This window comes from Alligator mississippiensis, chromosome 4 (genome assembly GCF_030867095.1).
Source record: "Alligator mississippiensis isolate rAllMis1 chromosome 4, rAllMis1, whole genome shotgun sequence".
Lineage (NCBI taxonomy): Eukaryota > Metazoa > Chordata > Crocodylia > Alligatoridae > Alligator > Alligator mississippiensis.
The window spans coordinates 94,780,648-94,800,682 of NC_081827.1; the positions used below are offsets into that span (position 1 = coordinate 94,780,648).

The following is a 20,035-nucleotide window of genomic DNA, read 5'->3' on the forward strand; positions in this document are numbered from 1 at the left end:
GGGAGGAAAATGATGATTAATTTTATATTGAGCCTTCAAGAACTGTAAAATTCCACAGGCATGTTACTATTATTATAGACCCTGCACTGACAAGTGTTCAAGTTTGCTATGGGTGGTATGAGTACACAGCTTTATTTATATTTGAGGCCCAGAGTGGATTAAGTACCATGTTTGTTTGCAGTCTTCAGGCTAAAAAGATTGACTGTAAAACCACCAACTCAGTTAAACTAATAAATATATCAGCAATTGTAACATATCTTTTAAAGGATGCTATGAAGGATTTTTAGATAAAAATATATACTACCTTTAATTTTTTTTTCTTTGAAAAACATGTTTCAGAATATTATTTGCCATATACCCAAGTCCAACAGGATAGGAAGTTTGTATGTTTTAATAACGTACTTGCATTTTATGGCATTTTGCTGCATGAGGTTTTGACAAAAGGATAAGACAGAAGTACTGGTCTTACCAAATAATATGGGCAATTTTTTAATCACATTTTTCCATTAAGACATAATCCTATATAACTACTGCTCTTTTTCAGCACTCAGTAAATAATGTGCATTCAATGTAAATCATTCTGGGGCAGTGTTGACTTCTAATCATCACTTAAATCCCTACACTACATATATGGACTTTAAGTGCTGCACAGGCCTTGTGAATTTCACCCTTATAGAAGAACTTGTAAGAAATAGCATACCAGAGTGCCCACAGATCTGAATTATTAGGACAGGAAAGTGCTACATCTGTTTCATGGAACTACATATTTAAAAATTACCTTTACAGGATCAGCCAAACTAACAACTGGTTTTTCCAAACACCGCAGCTCTTTTGGAAAATCATCAAGACAACATGTTGAATATAAAGGTAAGTGTTTTTTGAGGAAAAGATGCATTTCTGTCAAGCGCAGAACAATTCCTGTATCAAACACAGAGGTGAAGAATGCATCTCTTGCAGGTAATGATCCAGGTCCTGATTCAGAGACAGATTCGGGAAAATAGAGTCTTTATTAACTTGTCATTTGTCACTTAGAAATATAAAGCTTTCTATCACTGCTTCATAAGTATATAAACCAAAAAATATGTAATCCATTATTTAAAAATATTTGAATACAAATGTGTAAAAATACTCAGAGCCATGCTTGTATTATTTTCAGACCACATGTGAGGTTCTTGACAAGTCCCTCCTCCATTAGTGCACGCAGAACAAGTGCAAGGGTATCTCAGCCTGGCACTGTGTTGCTGCCATACAAACATAATGCAATGACCATATGCAGCTCATCAGCCCAAGCTTATTGCACAAGCACAGTGCCCTACTGATGCAACTTCAGTTCTGGATCTAGCATGATTGCAGCCCCAGTAATAGTGTAGCCTGTGTAGTTGCATTGGGCACATCACCCAAATTGCAGCTTCATGAGTATACCTTTCAAAAATGTATACTTAATTATTATTGTATTATATAATAGAGTATTAGTGTCTGAGGTCCACTAAAGGACCAGATCACTGTTGCACTGGTACAAACATAACCAAAGTACCATAATGGCCTTTCAGTTCCGTGACAGCATACAGCGCTTATCTTCCCTTCAGTGCTACAACAATAAAATAATCAACAACTAAAGAGGCATTTAAGAGCTGCTCAATGGGAAAAAGAATCCACCCCAAGGAGTTAGGTAGGGGCACAGACCGAGACAACAGTTGGGGATAACGAAGACCAACACTGGAGTCTGGGAGGTTATATCTCATCTGACCTTGAATATCAAATCACTGCTGATGCCTCCATAATTACAAATAGTTTTAGTGTCTAACATGACTATGTAAATAGTCATAAGAATTCAAATTTCAAAAGCCACTTTTAGTAGCAAGGCTAATATGCGGTAACACAAAAAAGAATCACAACATGGCAAAGCCTGATTCCATGTTCATTTACAGTGGCTTTAAACTGTCATATATCCACTGACTTCAGTGAAATCCTCCAAGCTTCTAGAAATAAGAAAAATGGACCATCTCATACCAAATGCAGGGCTTGTGCTGTTCAGTTGTTTTAAGTAATTATGGTAGCGAACTAAATGGACCCATGTTATAATTGGTTTGCTCTGCCTGCCTGTGGAGGCACCGCATTGTGTTGCTTCATTTTCTGTTTGATCCTTTTCACGTTGCATGTTTTCTTCTCTTTTGACAGAAGAGGCCAGAAGGTTTTTATAGACAACGTCATAGCCATCTGCAAATTCAAAAACAATTAAACCTAACTACAACCATCTTATTCAAACAAAAGTCTGCAAATTTATAAACTAAGAAGCCTGTCTCAAAATAAATAAATTACAATGCACACATGAAAGGGACTTTTGCATTATAATAGCTATTTCTGAATCTTAGACTGGAATTGGTTATCTATATGGGAAAATGTCACCTGTGACCCCAGCAGTATAGGTTTCAAGGGGAAAGGCAGCAAAGCCATTTCCAACATTGACTTAACACTCTGAAGAAAAATATTCTAACATCAAGGAACAGATTCTGTCTGGTCCTTGTGAATTCGGGCGGGGGAAGGGGTAGAATGGATGGAATGGAGCTCTGAGCTGGGGTTTGCCCAGCCTGCACTGGAGGGCAGGTGGGGGGATTGGAGCCCTCACTTGGGCAAACCCCACCCCAGAGCTCCATCCCATCCTTTCTACCCTCTCTCATTGTGCAGACAGCACCAGAGCTGGGGGGATTTAGGGGGCTAGGGGAGAGAGGCTGCAGACATGCAGCTCCTCCTAGATCGGCTCCAAAGTGGAGCTCAATCCCTCACCCCCCCAGCCTAACAGGGAACATCTGTTGGGTTGGGGCAAGGTTTGCTCTAACTCATGGCACTTTCTGTAAAGCACCATGAGTTACAGTGGGAAGCTGTGTGTCTGTCAGCACCCAAAGGTTTAGGGGAGCCACCCTTTTCTGTGCCAGCACAAAAACCAGGGGAATGGGCTATATTCAGTAAAGGAGTAATAGGAAATGGAATGCCTCTGCAGCTGAAAAATGTCTACTGCAAGCAGGCTTCCCATTTTTCCCTGGAGCAGTGTGACTCTCTGCCTTAGGCTGTACTTAACAGACACAAACCAATCCTAAGCCTTAAAGATAAATGCTGTCCTGCTCTGTATGCCATGAAGTACATCAACTTGATAAGGATTAAGACTAAAACACCCTTAACTCAGCATGTCTACACATGCTTATTAATGTGCAGCAATAAACTCAGGAACTCCCAGGCATGGGAGCTAATTAGTCTACATCTCGTGTAGACATGCCCACTGTGTCTCAAAATTATTAAGCATGATGCCATCCAAATGCGGGTTACTATTTGTTGATATGCTTTTAATTTAATCTTGCAATTTTATGTTATGTAATTTATATAGTACATTTTTATTAATCTCTTTACCTTATCTTTCATAGTTTGACCAAGCATATTTGAAGATCCTATTTATCTACAAATGTATTTAATTTATTTTCTCTTTTCTCATTCCAAAGGGGCCAATTTCTACACTTCTTGATCTAATGAAGCTACCATTGGCCTTTATAGCACGTTTTCACTGTCCAAGGCGTTGTTCCAAGACTTGTTGCAATATATTTGCTGCTCAGTAACGTACTATGTTTTCTGTTAACAGTTTCCCTCTCTGGAAAGCTCTGTCATTCCCCATATGATTTTTCCATTCTGATATTTTTAGCTAAACTTCTATTATCTTGGTTCCTTCTTTTCTGGGGCCCTGATCCTGCAGCTGAAGGCACATAGGCAGATTACTGGACATACATGAAATCCTGAAGTCAGTAGCCCTAAGGGGACCCAGCACTCCACCTGTTTGGTCAGAAGCAAGATAAGATCCTGACTTTTCATTCTCATTGGGCAGTATATTTTTTTGCAGTTCTTTATAAAAATATATCTTTAATAATTCTAACTCCATTTTCTTTTAAAATTTGATTAACCATTTGTTTCAGTTAAACAAAGCCTGGTATCATTCTGGTCTTTATGATGCACTGCTCATCAAATTAGATTAGCCAGCCCTGAAAAGTCATAAGCACATTGGAATCTTTAATAAAGTCCCAGATTACTTGTACAAATTAAACATGTCTAACACTTCTTATCTAAATGATCCTGAAAGATCTCTTCCTACAAAACTCAAATAAAATGGACAGGAGTTATGCCTGTAGTGTGCTTGCAAGACCAGACTCCTTACTTATTGTTTCAATCCTGAACATTTGACAAACAACTGCTGAAGAGTCTCCGGCAAGCTCCTGACAGCTCCTTTGCCAACCTCAATAAGAAAGTAACTGGTTGCCAACTGACAATTCAGATGGCAGCATCTGTACTCAGAAGGGAGTGGGGCAGAATGATCAGAAGGAGGATGGGCCTGTGCTCTGCTGCCATGGAGGCTAAACCATTAAAAACTTTAAGAGCTAGCTTCACCAGTCTTGAGATAACAAACTGGGACCCAGGAGTGAGAAAATCATGCACAGGTGGTACCTTTAGGGAAGTTATTACCAACACAAAGTCCTCAGATAGCACTGAAGTGTTTGTAATCCACACTGTGGAACACTGGAGACTGTGCAGTGAATTATACCCTAGTATTTTTGAGCATAATGGGGATCCTTGCAGCTGCAGATCTGGAAGCATATCTGAACTATTCTTGATTTTAGCAACATAGTTTTACTTTCTATTTCAAAAAGATATTTATTTCTGTAGAATTCCTGAGAGTTGGCAGATAAAACTATGAAAGATGGCCCTCCTAATTCTACTGAGAGAAAATGATTCCTTGTCAGCTGTGACCCAGTTTTTGTTAGACCTCACCACTACAACGTCTGTCAACCTGTTTTAGTATTAATTCTTAATGGTAATCTCCCAGACAAAAGTTTACATAAATTATCTGCGCATACAGAAAAATATGTAATGCCTCCATTACTCCTATTTTCATTTTTAAGGTCTTTTTACTGTCAATTGTAAACACAGAATGTATTTAAAATGTTCAGATTGCACATAAGTGCAAATGTAACCATTTCCTTCATTAGTGCCTCCTAAGCCAGTACTTTGCATGTTGTGTTGATTGTTTTAATTTCAATTCTCTCTAATATTTTGGCTTAGTATTTCCTTTGTGCATCTTCCATTTTCCTTGGCATTCCCTCTCTAAACCATCAGAACAAGCACCTGCAACACTTGCTAAAAGAAAAATGATCAGCTATTATAACCAAATGGAAGTGGTGCCAGATAATCAGATTAATGGAAGACAGTAGCATACAGCACATGTTTTTGATAAACCAATTATTATACATCTCTTCACCACTGGTACAGCAAACAGTCATTGCTCCACTTCACCAGCCTCTATTACACAAAATAATTCAATCTATGTCATTCACTGGTATAACTGAAATTAGGTCATTGGAACAGAATTTTATCAAACATCAAGGTTTCCTGTTTTAAAACATCCCTGTTTTGCCTTTGTATTCCTCAGCATCTGGAAAAAACATGATTCTACAATATCTTATTTCAAAAGTCTTTTCTTAAATTAAAAAAAAATGCCATTTTATCATTTTTAATGAACCTTGTTGTTTGTAAAATTATTTTAGAGGTTGGGAAAAAAAAACACTCCTATTGCTTTATCCCATATGATTTAGCAAACACAGGTGTTTTTAAACTTTATTTCTCAAGTGGAACTTGACTGTGAAAAGTTTGCTTGTATATTTCACCATTAGATTGATCCTAAGATCAGCAGTTACATGAGAACAATTCTATCCTGCCTAAACTGGAGGCTTGGACTAACTGACCATCTGCAGTTCTTCCCAGCATTAGTTTTCTATGATTCTAAGAAACAACCAATACAAAATCAAGACACATGATTTTTATGTAAGACTATGCCAAAAATTTACTAGACATGTATACATTTGTCTGGCCTCAAAACATAATGGTGGCTTTCTAACATACTGACCTCCAGGTAATGGGTCAGATTCTATTCCACATATTAACGGACTTAGGGCGTGTGTGACTAGGGACCCAGTGAACAGGGACTGCCAACACGGGAGCAGTTTTCAAGCAGTTGCTGGAGGCAAGAGGAGGGAAGAAAGAGGAGAGAAGCCAGGCCAGGCACCACATCCTGCCCAAGAAAGGTAAGTGATCCAGCTGCCTGTACCTTTGGTTTAGCTGACTGTTTGTTTGTTTGGGGGGGGGGGTGCTCTGAGAAGCTGGGAGTGAGTGCTAACTGCTGAGTGACTGTTGATTGTTGTGGGATTGCTGCCTAGGCCTGAGTCAGCCCCCAGGCCCAGAAGGGTATGAAAGGAAACTCTCCAGATGATCAGGGAGTCAGCAAACAAGAACTGCCAACAGGAGAGCAGTTTGCAGGCAGTTCACAGGCCAGTTCATGGGTAGGAGTACACACTGTGTAGGAGTACATGGTAGCTTCTGACAGAGACTTCAGGTAAGTGAATGAAGAGGGAGGCTACTATGGGGGTGGTGACATGGAGTGCAGCCAGGGACCCTGCCCTGCTGCTGCCTTTGGCCCGGAGCTCCTGTGAAGCCTCCACCCAGACAGGCCCCTTGGATGGTCAGCAGTGCCCTGGCTCCCTGTCTGAGGGAGCTGCCTGGCAGGACCTCTGAGGCCTGGGGGTAACGTGGGGGCCTGGGGTTCCCTGACCTGTCCCACATGTGCCTGGACTAAGGCCCTGGAGGGGCATGTGAGGAAACTCCAAGCAGAGATAAGTAGGCTGTGGGGGATGAGATTGATGGATACTTTCATTCTCTGCAGGACCAGACACCTAACACAGAGACATCATGGGAGAGTCCCAGGACAGCTGAATGGAGGATGGTTGCCTCCAGAGCTAGACAGCATGCGGCTGTGATTGCTTCCCCAGTGCAACTGGGGAACAGATACAAAGCCCTGGCAGCACTGTAGGATGATGCAGCAGAGGAAGCTGCAGGGGAAGACATGTCTGCAACAAACACCAGGCAGGCTGAGTGAAAACCAAGCAACTGGAGGAAGAGACACCAGGTCATCGTGGTGGGTGACTTCCTCCTGAGAGGCACAGAGGGGCCTATCTGTTGACTGGATCCCACAGCACGGGAGCCAAGATCCAGGACATCACTGCAAGGATTCCCAACCTCATCCAACCCTCTGACTACTATCCCATGGTCCTCATCCATGTGGGCATGAATGATGCGGCCAGTAATCCAGACCATGTCATGAGTGACTACAGGGCTCTGGGGGCCAGGCTTTGGAAGTTGGGGGCACAGGTGGTCTTCTTATCCATCATTCTGGTCAGCGGTCGCTGTCAGCATCAGGATACCTGCATCAGGGAAGTCAACCTGAGGCTCTGGAGCTGGTTCCATCATGTGGGTTTTGGCTTCTACAACCACGATCTGCATTTCTATGAGACAGGGCATCCTGGGACAAGATGGTCCTCATCTCTCTTCTAATGGTTAAAGTCCGTTCTCTTACAGGTTGGCTGATCTCCGAAGGGCTTTTAACTGGGTTCATCAGGGGATGGGGAAGCAGAGGATAAGGAGAACCTAGGATCAGCCCAGGTAAGGACTAAGGTAAGCACTAAGGGGCCCAACAGACATCAGGACAGGAGGGTACCAAGGGCACCCATCGAGCAGACTTAAATGTCTCTACACTAATGCTAGAAGCATGGGGAACAAGCAGGAGGAACGTGCACATCCCGTGATGTCTCTGCTGCTTGCAAGCAACAACTTCGACCTGGTTGGACTAATTGAAACCTGGTGGGACCCTACTCACAATCAGGCAGTAGGCAATGAGGGTTACAGGTTGTATAGATGGGATAGAGTGGGGAAAAAAGTGGTGGGTGTTGCTCTCTATGTTAAGGAACAATATACATCCTCTATAATCGAGATGGGATCAAAGGAGGGCCAAACCAAGGTACTGTGGGTCAGAATACAAGGGAATTGCGGGGAAAGGGACTAGGTAGTGGGGGTCTGCTATAGACCGCCACATCAGGAGGATGAGCTAGACTTGGAATTCTCCAGACAGCTCTCAGAGGCCATATGGTCAAGAGATACGGTTGTCATGGGTGACCTAAACTACCTTGACATCTACTAGGAGGAACAGTCAGCCAAATCTAACCACTCACGTAGGTTCTTAACCTGCATACAGGACCTCCATCTAATGCAGGCGGTATATGATCCCACTACGGGAAATGCCTTAATAGACTTAGTGTTAGCTACAGGGTATGACCTGGGGGCGTATCTGCAGGTACAAAGTAACCTAGGGGATAGTGACCATCAATTGATTGAATTCACTTTCCGGCAAAGGGTGGGTAAACTAACCAGCAGGGCTGAAGTGCTAGACTTCAGAAAGGCTAACTTCAGTGTGCTCAGGAGATTAGTTAGTGAGGCGTTAAAGCTCAAGAGCATTGGCAAAATGGGGGTCCAGGAAGGGTGGTCATTCTTCAAGGGAGGAATGCTATGGGCACAGGAGACAATCCCATTGCACATAAAAGGGGGCAAAGGGAACAAGAAGCCCTTTTTGGCTGAACAAAGAAGTCCAGGAAAACCTAAGGGCAAAGAAAGAGGTATACAGGCTGTGGAAACAGGGGGTAGCTACCAAGGAGTAGTATACTTTCCTGGCTTGCACTTGCAGGGAATCAGTTAGGAAGACCAAAGCAGGCCAAAGCAGGATAGTCCTCCAGTCATGTCTCAGAGAACTGGAAAAGGGGCAATGTGGTCCCTGTTTTCAAGAAAGGGAGGAGGGAGGAATCAGGAAACTATAGGCCAGTTAGTCTCACCTCTATCCTTAGGAAAGCTCTGGAAAAAATCATTAAGGATCACATTTGTGGGAGCCCAGCAGGAGAAATAATGCTGAAAGGAAATCACTATGGACTTTGCAGGTACATCCTGCCTGACTAACCTTGTTTCTTTTTATGTCCCCGTCACAAAATGCTTAGACGCAGGAGTTGAGGTAGATGTCATCTACCTAGACCTTAAGAAGGCCTTCGATACAGTATCTCATTCTGTTCTCATAAGTAAATTGACAGGCTGTGATGTAGACGATTACATGGTCAGGTGGGTGGTAAATTGGCTTAGGGGTCGCAACCAGAGAGTGGTGGTGGACAGGTTGATATCGACCTAGAAAGATGTGGGCAGTGGAGTCCCACAAGGCTAAGTCCTTGGACCAGTGCTATTCAATATCTTCATCAGTGACAGTGACTTGGATGAGGGCATGGAGAGCACCCAGACCAAGTTCACACATGATCCCAAATTATGGAGCAAAGTTAACACACCAGAGGGTAGGAAACAGATCCAGGTGGATCTGGACAGGTTAGAAAAATGGACAGAATGAAATAGGATGCTGTTCAACAAAGACAAGTGCAAAGTGCTGCACCTGGGCAAAAAGAACCACCAACACACTTAACGGCTGGGGGATGACCTTGTCAGCAGCACAAGCAGCAGAAAGGGATCTTAGAGTCATAGTTGACTCCAAGATGAACCTGAAGCATAAATGTGACCAAGTGATCAACAAGGCTAACCGCACTATCATGCGTTAGCAGATGCGTGACGAACAGGCCCAGGGAGATGATGCTTCCCCTCTATGCGGCACTGGTCAGGTCGCAGTTGGAGTATTGCGTCCAGTTTTGGGCACCGCACTTCAAGAGGGATGCGGAGAATCTTGAGGGGCTTAACAGGAGGACCACTCATATGGTCAGAGGCCTGCAGGCCCCACAAGGAGAGACAGAGGGACCTAGATCTCTTCAGCTTTCACAAGAGAAGGTTGAGAGGTGATCTTGTGGCTGCCTATAAATTCATCAAGGGAGGGCAGCAGGGAATAGGAGATGCTTTATTAACTAGGGCACTCCCTGGAGTAACTAGGAACAATGGCCACAAATTGAGACAGCAGATTTAGGTTGGACATTAGAATTAACTTCTTCATAGTAAGGGTTACCAGAGTCTGGAATGGGCTTCCAAGGGAGGTAGTGCTCTATCGGTGACTGGGCCCTCCTGTTATGGGGCAACCACCCGCTTTATCACCTGCCACGCCTTGATCTTAATTAATTAATGCATGTTAATTAGCGAGAAGCTGCCCATTTATTGCCTCGGTGCCAGGGGGCGCTATCTGGGGCTCCTTTTCCTCCCCTACACCGCAGCCCAAGCCTCGCAGGTGATACGGATGTGGTTTAATCTGGGCCTCGTTATAATTTGGCTCTCCCCTTGTCCTCCCTGGGCTTTCCACAGCCCTGTCTCGCTGCCCCCGCTCTCTGGGGCTGGGGTTCCCACACTGCTGCGGGTCCCCTATGAGGCCTCCTCCATCCCCTATTAGCCTCAACCAAACTGCCGGTTCAAACAGCAAACACACAAAACACAAGCCCCTCCGCTATAACAAAAATCCAAACTGCCCGGCTAAAACATCTTTCAGCTAATACATCATTCAATCCCTACCGGGGGATACTCCGCCCCTTAAAAGCATCAGGAGCTGGTCGAGCAGTCAGGCCTCTCCCCTTCGCTTGTCCGGCAGAGCTCCCTTCTGCCTTGGCTGCCAGCAGGGAACTGCCCTCCTGGCCTCAGACCTGGGATTTATGTGGGAGCCAGGCCCTGCCCCTTCTGGTCAGCTGACCAGGCGCAGGTGCGGCCAATTCCCTCCTTAACCGGTTGTCCCGGCAACCGGCACCTGAGTTCCTGCCTCTGCTCTGAGAGTAGCAGGCACCTTAGTGTCCTGCTACAGGTGTGCAAACACCGAAACCATTAAAGCAGTGCAAAAGCATTTAGCCCACTTTAAAAAGTGTTGTGTACACACACCCCTCGTTTTGTCTACACACAGCCCTAGCTGCTAATGTGTTATTCCATTCCACCCTGTTTGAGCCCCTGTAAAAACTGTTAATGCAGGAATTGTGTAGGTCCTCACCTTCTTGATTCTTTTTTGTGACTCAATCGTAAGGATAAGATGACGGTGGGTTAAGAAATGTCCTAACTAGGTTCTCCACATCCCTGTCTTACTATGGTTACTATGTAGCTCTGACTCACAGTGAGTACTGTGGCATTAGGAGAAAACATTAAGAGTCTAACTTGTCCTGCTCCTACAAGAATGGGCTGGGTCAGTATATGTGCTCATCTTCATGTCCTATTTACCATTATGTCAGGCAATCTTGCAAATAATTGCAAGACGGAATGAGATACACTTTCTACCAAAAATCATATGCGCTTAGATAGTAGATTAACTATTTAATTTGTAGATTTTTTCATTCCTTATTAAATGCTTTAAACTTGTTAGATATAAAGGAATACCAGACAAAAAGTCTTCGTATGAGGCAAGAAGATCCAAAGAAGCAAATTCTGGAATTCTCTGTTGGACTACATCCTTCACTTCATGTCCTTTAACAGTGTTCCTTCCAATTAATAGCTGAGAAGCAACAGTAGCTTCACTGACCTAAAATTAATATTGATTTTATTTAGCATCAGTTCACTGTAATATTTACACATATTTTAAAATGTGAGGTAAGCCCACTAAGAATGAAAAACTGAAACACTCAATATAGAATAATTTTAACAGAGATGGAAGGGAAATAGTCCATTTCTATCTGACATACAGTGCATATCACAGTTAAATAAATCATTACTGTCGACATCTTAATTACCACACAAGTGATTTCAAATCAGGCACCTTCACCTGGATGCTGCTGATGTCTACACATACATCAAATATATGTGCACACATCAGACACTGCAATTCTATATTTGCACTAAAGCGAAGTAGAAACAAACAGTGTCAGCTCTGGACAGTAGAGATTAAAAGCACTGTTCACACTGTGTACATTTTAGCTGTTCCAAAAGATTCTTGGCAGACGTCCCAGGATATTTAAATTCTTGTATCTCCTGTATTGTGTTGTCTTGACATCTGGTAGAAGTAGAATCTGATAAAATCAAGGACATAAAATTTCCCAAAATATCACACTAACCTGCATGGCTGCTCTTATTGCAATCCAGGCCTGTGCTTTGTACACTTCAAATATATGTGGAATTTTCTCAGTAGAAAGGTATTCTTTAGTAAGAGGCTAAAATTTAGGAACAATTTATAATCAGGTTGATAGGTTCATCATGTTAATATATATTTAGGCATGGAATCCTCATGGAATTATGATAACAAAGTTGTAGAAATTATCAACAATTATAAAGTCACAGATAATTTTATAGAAACAACCCAACTAATATTAACTGTCTCCTTTTTTATTATAAAATATTTGCCCACAACTCATGATTTTTTTTACATAGTTTTCATGTACATTTTTCTATTTTTCTCAGCCACCTTGAAGTTTTAGAAGGCAACTTCTCTCTGTTTTTTCCCCTGTACTTACTTGTCCTATGCTGCCCTGATAGTCTCATGTATGTGGCTACCATGCATTATGCTTGCATCATGCGTCTGTTCCATGCTGTCACTTATATATACACATCGAGAAATTACAGTCTGGTATACAGACATATATGCTTAAAATTCAACTGATAATCTCTGGCTTGGTCTCAGAATCACTACTTAATCAGTAAACAATCTGAAACTAAGATATGCTTTTGGGGTCTTTTGACCTTTATGTTTTCCTGATGGTTTTAAATCACTTTTACATATAACATCCACACTTCCAAAAATGCCACAAACCAAGTTAGCCAAAATATAATTCTGCTGTTCTACTGTTTATTAGTATTGCTTATTTGTTATTCATATTGCAGTAAGGTACACCACGTGCTAGAATAAACCATGTTTCCTGCTCTGAGGATGTTACTACTGAAAATATGCATTACATACCTTTATTTTGGATGTTCTGTTAACTTTCTGTGAATCCTCTTCCTTACATTTAGCCAGATGAAAATACAATAGTGCTATCTCCAGGTATGATTTCCTTATCAGCCTGAAAAAATGAGAGAGATTGAGTCACAGATTTTAAGATAAGCAGGAACCATTATGACTACTTCATCTAATTTTTAGAGGTGCACCAATATATCAGTCCAATATTGGATCGGTACCAATACAAAGAATATTGTCTATATCAGGTATTAGCCCAATGGGGCCAATAATTTGGCCAATAAATGCCTTGCTGTGTGCAACCAGAGCAGACCCAGCAGTGTGGAGAGCTGCCTTCAGCTGGTAAATCAGAAGGGGAGGGGTGAGGGAAGGGGTGTGGGAAGGGAAATCAACACCCCTCACAGGAAAGGGGCAGGGGCAGGCACTACCCAGTCGGGGCCAGAGGGAAGGCAAGGTATGGGACGGTGGTGTGGCTCGTGGGGTGGGGGCAGCTCCTGCCACTGCTTGCACACCAGGAGGGCGGGGGGAAATATGTGCCCACAGATCTGCATGGCACGGCATGGGCTGGACCTGTGGGGTGGAGCCAGAGCCAGATCCAGTGCTGCGTGGGGCATTTCTCAGCGGGGGCTGAGCTCGGAGTGGGCTCTGGCAGCACTGGGAGGAGGCTGCAGCCTCCCCAAATTTCGCCACAGCTCCGCTCCCAGCCCTGTGCTGCCATTCACTGGCTGGCGCAGCCCTGGCTTTTCCTGGTGTTTAGGTGGAGGCAGCGTGTTCAGCTGGGACTGCACCAGCTGGCAGGTGGCGGTACAGGGGCTGGGAGCAGAGCTGCAGTGAAATTTGGGATGGCTGCAGCCTCCTCCCACTGCTGCTGGAGCCCACTCCGAGCCCAGCCCCCACTGAGAACAGCCTAGTGCAGAACTGGCTCGAGCTGGCAGCTGCAGCCTGCCCTGTGCCGCACAGATCCGGTGGCACGTGCCCCCACTCATTATATGCGTGCTTTCTTTCCTCCTCTGTCATTTCTCAGCTTCCTGAGCAAGATGGTTCACTTTGAAGTGGACTGCAGCTTCATGTATGGTGCAGCACCATTGAAACCTGTTGCCAGCCAGCACTTCCCAGTTTGTAAGGTTGATACCACCCTTCTTAAGGTATGCTTTCACGGTGTCCTTGTAGCGCTTCCTCTGTCCTCCATGGGTCCTCTTACCATGACTGAGTTGAGAGAAGAGGACTTGCTTCATGCGATGAGTGTCAGCCATCTGCGCACAGTGGCTTGCCCAGCGGAGTTAATGTTTCATGATCTTTGCTTCAATGCTGGTTATATTGGCTACAGAAAGGATGCTGGCACTGGCATGGTTGTCTTCTTATCTAACATGAAGGATCTTCCTGAGGCATCGCTGATGGAACTATTCCATGGGCTTAAGATGGCTTTGATATGTCACCCACATCTCACACCCGTAGAGGAGCGTGGGGATAATCACTGCATTGTAGACCAGGATCTTAGTTTCCATCTGTAGATTTCAGTTGGCAAAGAAACTTACCAAAGGATACAGGACAGTGAATCCAATGCTCGATTTCTACATCAAGACTGGGAGAGGTGGCTGCCAAGGTATGAGAAATGCTCAACGTTTTCCAGAGGTTCTCCACCAATGGCAATTTGTAAGGGGAGAAGGACAGCTTGTGCTGGCGGAGCACCTTGGTCTTCCCAATATTAAGGGAGAGTCCAGGCTATGATAGGCACCTGAAAAAAGGTCAAGGGTGGTCTGCAGATAGATCTCAGTGTGCACAAGGATAACACAGTCCTCAGTGTACTGAAGCTCAGTGATACCAGTCTTGGTAACTTTTGTTTTGTTGTCAAGGCACTGCAGGTTGAAAAGCTAACTGTCCATTCAATACTCAAACCCAATTCCAGGAGGAAGGCAGTCATGGATGAGAATCAAAATCACAGCAAGATAGATGGAGAAAAGGGTTGGGGCAATGACACAGCTCTGCTTGACACCAGTACAGATGGTAAATGGGTCCATCTCCGATTCATTGCAAAGGACTGTGGTGGTCATCCCACCACAGAGTAGCTTGAGGATGCTGATGAACTTCAGTGGACAACCAAACCTAGCCAGCACCTTCCATAAGGCTTCACAATAGATGGTGTCAAAGGCCTTGGTTAGGTCAATGAATGCCATAAACAGCTCCTGGTGTTGCCCTCTCCTGGATCTATGATGCAACAAAAATCATGTCAGTGGTACCCCGTGATAGTCTAAAGCCACACTGGGATTCTGGAAGGACATCTTTGGCAAGGGGGAGGAGGTGATTCAGAAGGATGGGAGTAAGAATGTTTTCAGCAATGGAGAGGAAGGCAATGCCTTCATAGTTTCCACACACTGACTTGTCCCCTTTCTTGAAGATGGTCACCACATTCGCATTCTTTAATCGGGTGGAGCTTCCTCATTAACCCATATTTTGATAAGTTGGTGAAGTTTTTGCACTAGTGCTATTCCACCAGCTTCGGAGATCTCTGTGGGAATGCCATCTGGTCCTGGCACCTTATTGTTCCTGGTCTGAGTGATGGCACACCAGATTTCCTTGAAGGATGGGGAGGATCAGCAAGAGATTCTATTACTGGGTGTTGAGGGATGGACTTGATGATGGCATATGAGACATGAGATTCACATTTGAGTAGAATATTGAAGTGCTCCTTATAGCATTGTTTGATGGATACAATATCTGTGAGAAGGGTGGAGTCATCTGGGTATCACAAGGGGGTTGGGACACTGGAACATGGCCTGTGGATGACTTTTATTACTTAAAAAAAGCTTCTCATGTCATGTTGATTGGTGAAACTCTGGATTTCCATGGCCTTCACTTGCCACCACTGGTTCTTGATATCCTGTAGGCTCCTCTGAACAACTCTGAACAGTGAGTGATAAGCCTCTTGTTTTTGCTGGTTGGAGAGTTCATTTTGCCAACTGCAGAATCTGGTTCTCTTCTGATGGATAAGTGCTAGGATATCCTCATTATTCTGGTCAAACCAATCTTAGTGACTGTAAGTGGATGTATCATGTGCCTTGCAAATAACATTCTTACATTCTTCCCAATGTGCGCAGATGTCCTTGATGTTGTCACGTAGGTCAGAGAACCTCTCAGTCAGGCATTGCTGAAGAGACTCATGTCTACCTTGGTCTTGGAGTGCCTTGATGCTAAATCTCTTCCACATTCCTTTCAGTTGTTTACAGTGTTGTTGTGCAAGTTGCATGTCCATGATTGATCTGACTAAATGGTGGTCTGTCCAACAGTCATCTGCACCTCTCAGGACTTGGGTGTTATGGACATTGGTATGATCATGAGCTCTGACAATAATATAGTCAAGAAGGTGCCAGTCATTGGAGTGTTGGTCTTTCCAAGTGGTCTTATATCTGTCACTGTCTGAAGATAGTATTTTCTGATGACCAAGTCATGCGCTGCACATTTGCTGAGGAAGAGGATACCATTGGAATGGATTTTCCCCACCCCCTCTTTCCCAATCATGCCACTCCAAAGTTCAGAAAGTCGCCCAACTCTTGCGGTGAAGTCATCCATGGGGCTGAGCTTGTCTTCCTTGACAGAGGCAGTCAGGACTTTGTCAAGAGTGCAGCAAAACTGTTCCTTGTTGGCTTCTACATCATCAAGTAGAACTCTGGTGGGACCCCACCCATGACTGGGCGGTGGGCATTCAGGGATACACCCTATATAGAAGTGACAGAACAGAGAGGAAAAGTGGGGGGGGGTGGTCACGTTGTATGTCAAAGAGCACCTCACAACATCAAGGATCAGCTTCAGGTTAGAGGAGGGTCGGGCGGAGACACTGTGGGTCAAACTACAAGCGGGGCATGGCAAAAGGGACCTTGCAGTGGGTGTCAACTACAGACCAACCAACCAGGGGGAAGAGCTGGACCGGGACTTCTCCAGTCAGCTTATGGAGGCGGTTAGGTCAAGGGATGTTATTGTCATGGGTGACCTAAAATACCCAGACATTTACTAAGAGGAGCAGACAGTCAGGACTGACCGCTCGTGTAGGTTCCTGGCTGTATTACAGGACCTTCACCTTATCCAGGAGGTGCACAGCCCCACTAAAGGTAATGCCTTGCTGGACCTGGTCCTGGCCACAGGGAATGACCTGGTGAGGGGACTGCAGGTCCTTGACCACCAAGCGCAATAGCAATCATTGCCTGCTGGAATTCACTATCCAGTGGAAGGTGTCAAGGGCTTAGAGCAAGACTAAAGCCCTTGACTTCAGAAGGGCCAACTTCAGTGAGCTTTGGATATTAGTGGGGGAGGCACTGAGGGCCCAGAAGGTAGAGGACGTGGGAGTCCATGAGGGATGGTCGTACCTTAAGGGGATGATCTTCCAGGCCCAAAGGGTAACAGTCCCTGAGAGAAGCAAGGGGGGTAAGAGTGCTCAGAAATCGCCTTGGCTCAGCAAAGACATTCAGGAATGCCTGAGGACTAAAAGGGTGGCATACAACCAGTGGAAGGGAGGAGCTATCACCAAGGAGGAGTACTCCTCCTCTGCTTGGGAGTGTAGGAGGGCTATTAGGAAGGCCAAGGTAGAGATGGAACTCAGGCTAGCATCCAGGATTAAGGACAACAAAAAGTCCTTTTTCAAGTACATTGGGAGCAAGAAGAGGGCACCAGGCAATGTATGGTCCCTGCAAGACTCAAATGGTAATCTTGCAGCTACGCCAGACGAGAAAGCTGATATTTTTAACAGTTTCTTTGCCTCTGTTTTCTTGAACAGGGACCAGGACATCCCACCTACCAGAGGTAGGGACAATCTTGGGGATAGCTCTGTCAGGCCTTTGGTCAACGCAGATGTAGTTAGGGATCTTCTGGAAGGGATGGACATTTTTAAATCTTCAGGTCCAGATGCCCTGCATGCAAGGGTGTTGAGGGAGCTGGCAGGGGTTATCGCGGAGCCTTTGGCCTGGCTGTATGAGCATTCGTGGTCATCTGGCCAGGTGCCAAAGGATTGGAAAGTAGCTAATGTGGTCCCAATTTTTAAGAAAGGAAGGAAGGAGGACCCAAGTAACTATAGGCCCGTAAGCTTCACCTCGGTGCTCGTGAAGATCTCAGACAGAATCATCACGGAGCACATCTGTAGGGGGCCATCAGGGGAGATCATGCTCAGGGGCAATCAGCATGGCTTCACCAAAGGCAGGTCCTGCCTGACCAACCTGATTGCCTTTTATGACCAAGTAATTAAATCCTTGGATGATGGTGTCGCTGTGGACGTAGTCTTTCTAGACTTTAAGAAGGCCTTTGATACTGTCTCTTACCCCATCCTCATCAATAAATTAAGTGACTGCGGCATTGATGCCTGCACAGTTGGATGGGTAAAAAATTGGCTGATGGGGCGCACCCAGAGAGTAGTGGTGGACGGGTTGTACTCAACCTGGCGAGATGTGAGCAGTGGGGTACCCCAGGGCTCAGTCCTTGGGCCCGCACTGTTTAACATCTTCATCAGCAACTTGGACGAGGGGGTTTGTTACGCCTCAGCTCTGTATTCTTGGGCAACCCTAGCACAGGATGCAGTCTGTCTGACTCACAAGGACTCACCCCCCTCCCTCCCCTCCTCTACCTAAACGAAACTGATTAAGATGCAGCGAGAGACGCACCTAAGAACCTCACCAGATAAGGGTGATAAGAGTGAAACAACTGCCCTTGGTCTCATTTGCATCCGAGATGGAACCAGATGACCATTCATTTACATGAGAGATGGAGAACAGAAAGCCTGAAGCAGAGACTGCAGTGAATTCTGGGACCAGAGAAGCAGGAGAGCACTGCATGATGGGGAATCTGTGCTTCCAATGTTAATCAACCCATGTTCACACACACCCAGCTCAGCATTTAACAGACCAGTTCTAATCTGGATTTGCTAAGGACTTTCCCCCCCCAAGACACACACACACAGCTCTAAGTTTAATAGGCATCTCGGGCCGTACATTCCCCGGTCCCACTATGGGAGGCCTATTTAAACTTGATTGACTAAAACTCGGTTGCCGGGTTAGGGAATGCTGAGGCAAGAGACCGAGTCAGAGGGGTATGGGCAACATTTGAACAATGGTTAAGGGTTCATCACAGCATCCAGCCTGCTGGAGCCCTAATCACAGGTGTTGTCATATCTTTCCCGAGACGACTGGTGGGAGTCCTCTCCACAAAAGGTTATGAGCACCCCAATAATTGCTTTAAGTCTGTTAAAAGACTATAGTAAGATCTGGAAAAGTCATGCTAAGCTGAGGCTTGTGCACAACAAGTAAAAATCCAAAATCCTGATGCTGCAAGCTATCTATTGTTCCTGAAGAAACCATGAGACATCCCATCAGTATATCTGCCATCCATAGGAATCTCAAGCTGGCTCCCAAGTATTTGGGTTACTCCCTAATCTTAAGTGTTTCCTGATTACCAATCAGTTTCCTGAGATGGTCCAAACCAGATAACCCCTTGTCAATAGAAAAGACAATGATTTACACTACTGAGGGTGCTTCAAAGCAGCTGAACTGAGGGTATAAAAATCTGTAAGTGTGTGTGCTTAAAGAAAGAAAGAAAAAGAAGCAGCAGGAGGAAAGAGGGAGAAAAGGAAAGAAGAAGAAAACTCCTGTGCTGACACCATCCCCTGTCATTCTTGGGACGCTGGAAGAACAGATCATCTCTCTCTTCAAGGATTGTGCTACGGACTGTGCCTGTCAGCTTTGCAGCCTGAGTACCGTGGACTAGGTGAGACCCCAGCGTTCTCTCTCTTCTGTCTAGGCATAAACTTCTGAACCTGAACTGTATTAGTTAAGCTTGAGCTAAGTTTCCCCAAATACTTAGTGAAACCAGAGTAGTATTGTCATTGTTTGTGTTTATTTTTCTTTTGCATGTCTATTACTACTAGTACTATTATATATTTCATATGCTTAGCAATAAATAACTTTTATAGGCAAACTGGTAGTAATTGGGTATATTTTTCCTTCTCTGCTTCTTTTGCCTCCCGTGCTCTGCAGCAACGCTTCTTTTACCTATGCTAAAGATCCCTGTGAAGCCTAAATTATTGTGGGGTCTGCTCATCCAGAGGCCAAAGATTGGGACGTGCTGAGTTTGAAACACATAAGGGGATCAGCTTGTACAGGCTGATTGACCCAGTTTGACTCAGACGTGCCCTTATGAACTGAATGCTGGCCCATGAGGGTGTCAGCTGGACACCCAGCCGGATTCAGAGGGATTCTGTTTACCTGTGTGCTTGTGTTTGACTGCATTTTATTGTTGCTCTGATGAACTGATTCT

At 44.7% G+C, this 20,035-nt stretch overlaps 1 protein-coding gene across 6 annotated transcripts in view; it reads right to left on the reverse strand.

Moving 5' to 3' along the window:
* CFAP54 (cilia and flagella associated protein 54) overlaps positions 1-20,035 on the reverse strand; it is a 250,254-nt gene that overhangs the window by 20,750 nt on the left and 209,469 nt on the right. For all 6 annotated transcript variants that reach the window (XM_019480938.2, XM_019480941.2, XM_019480937.2 and 3 more), the window contains 5 exons: positions 12,749-12,851; positions 11,910-12,005; positions 11,239-11,380; positions 2,011-2,217; positions 779-972 (listed from right to left, as the gene is read on the reverse strand). In XM_019480938.2, coding sequence (XP_019336483.2) covers positions 779-972; positions 2,011-2,217; positions 11,239-11,380; positions 11,910-12,005; positions 12,749-12,851 — 742 coding nt within the window. The remainder of the gene's footprint in view (positions 1-778; positions 973-2,010; positions 2,218-11,238; positions 11,381-11,909; positions 12,006-12,748; positions 12,852-20,035) is intronic.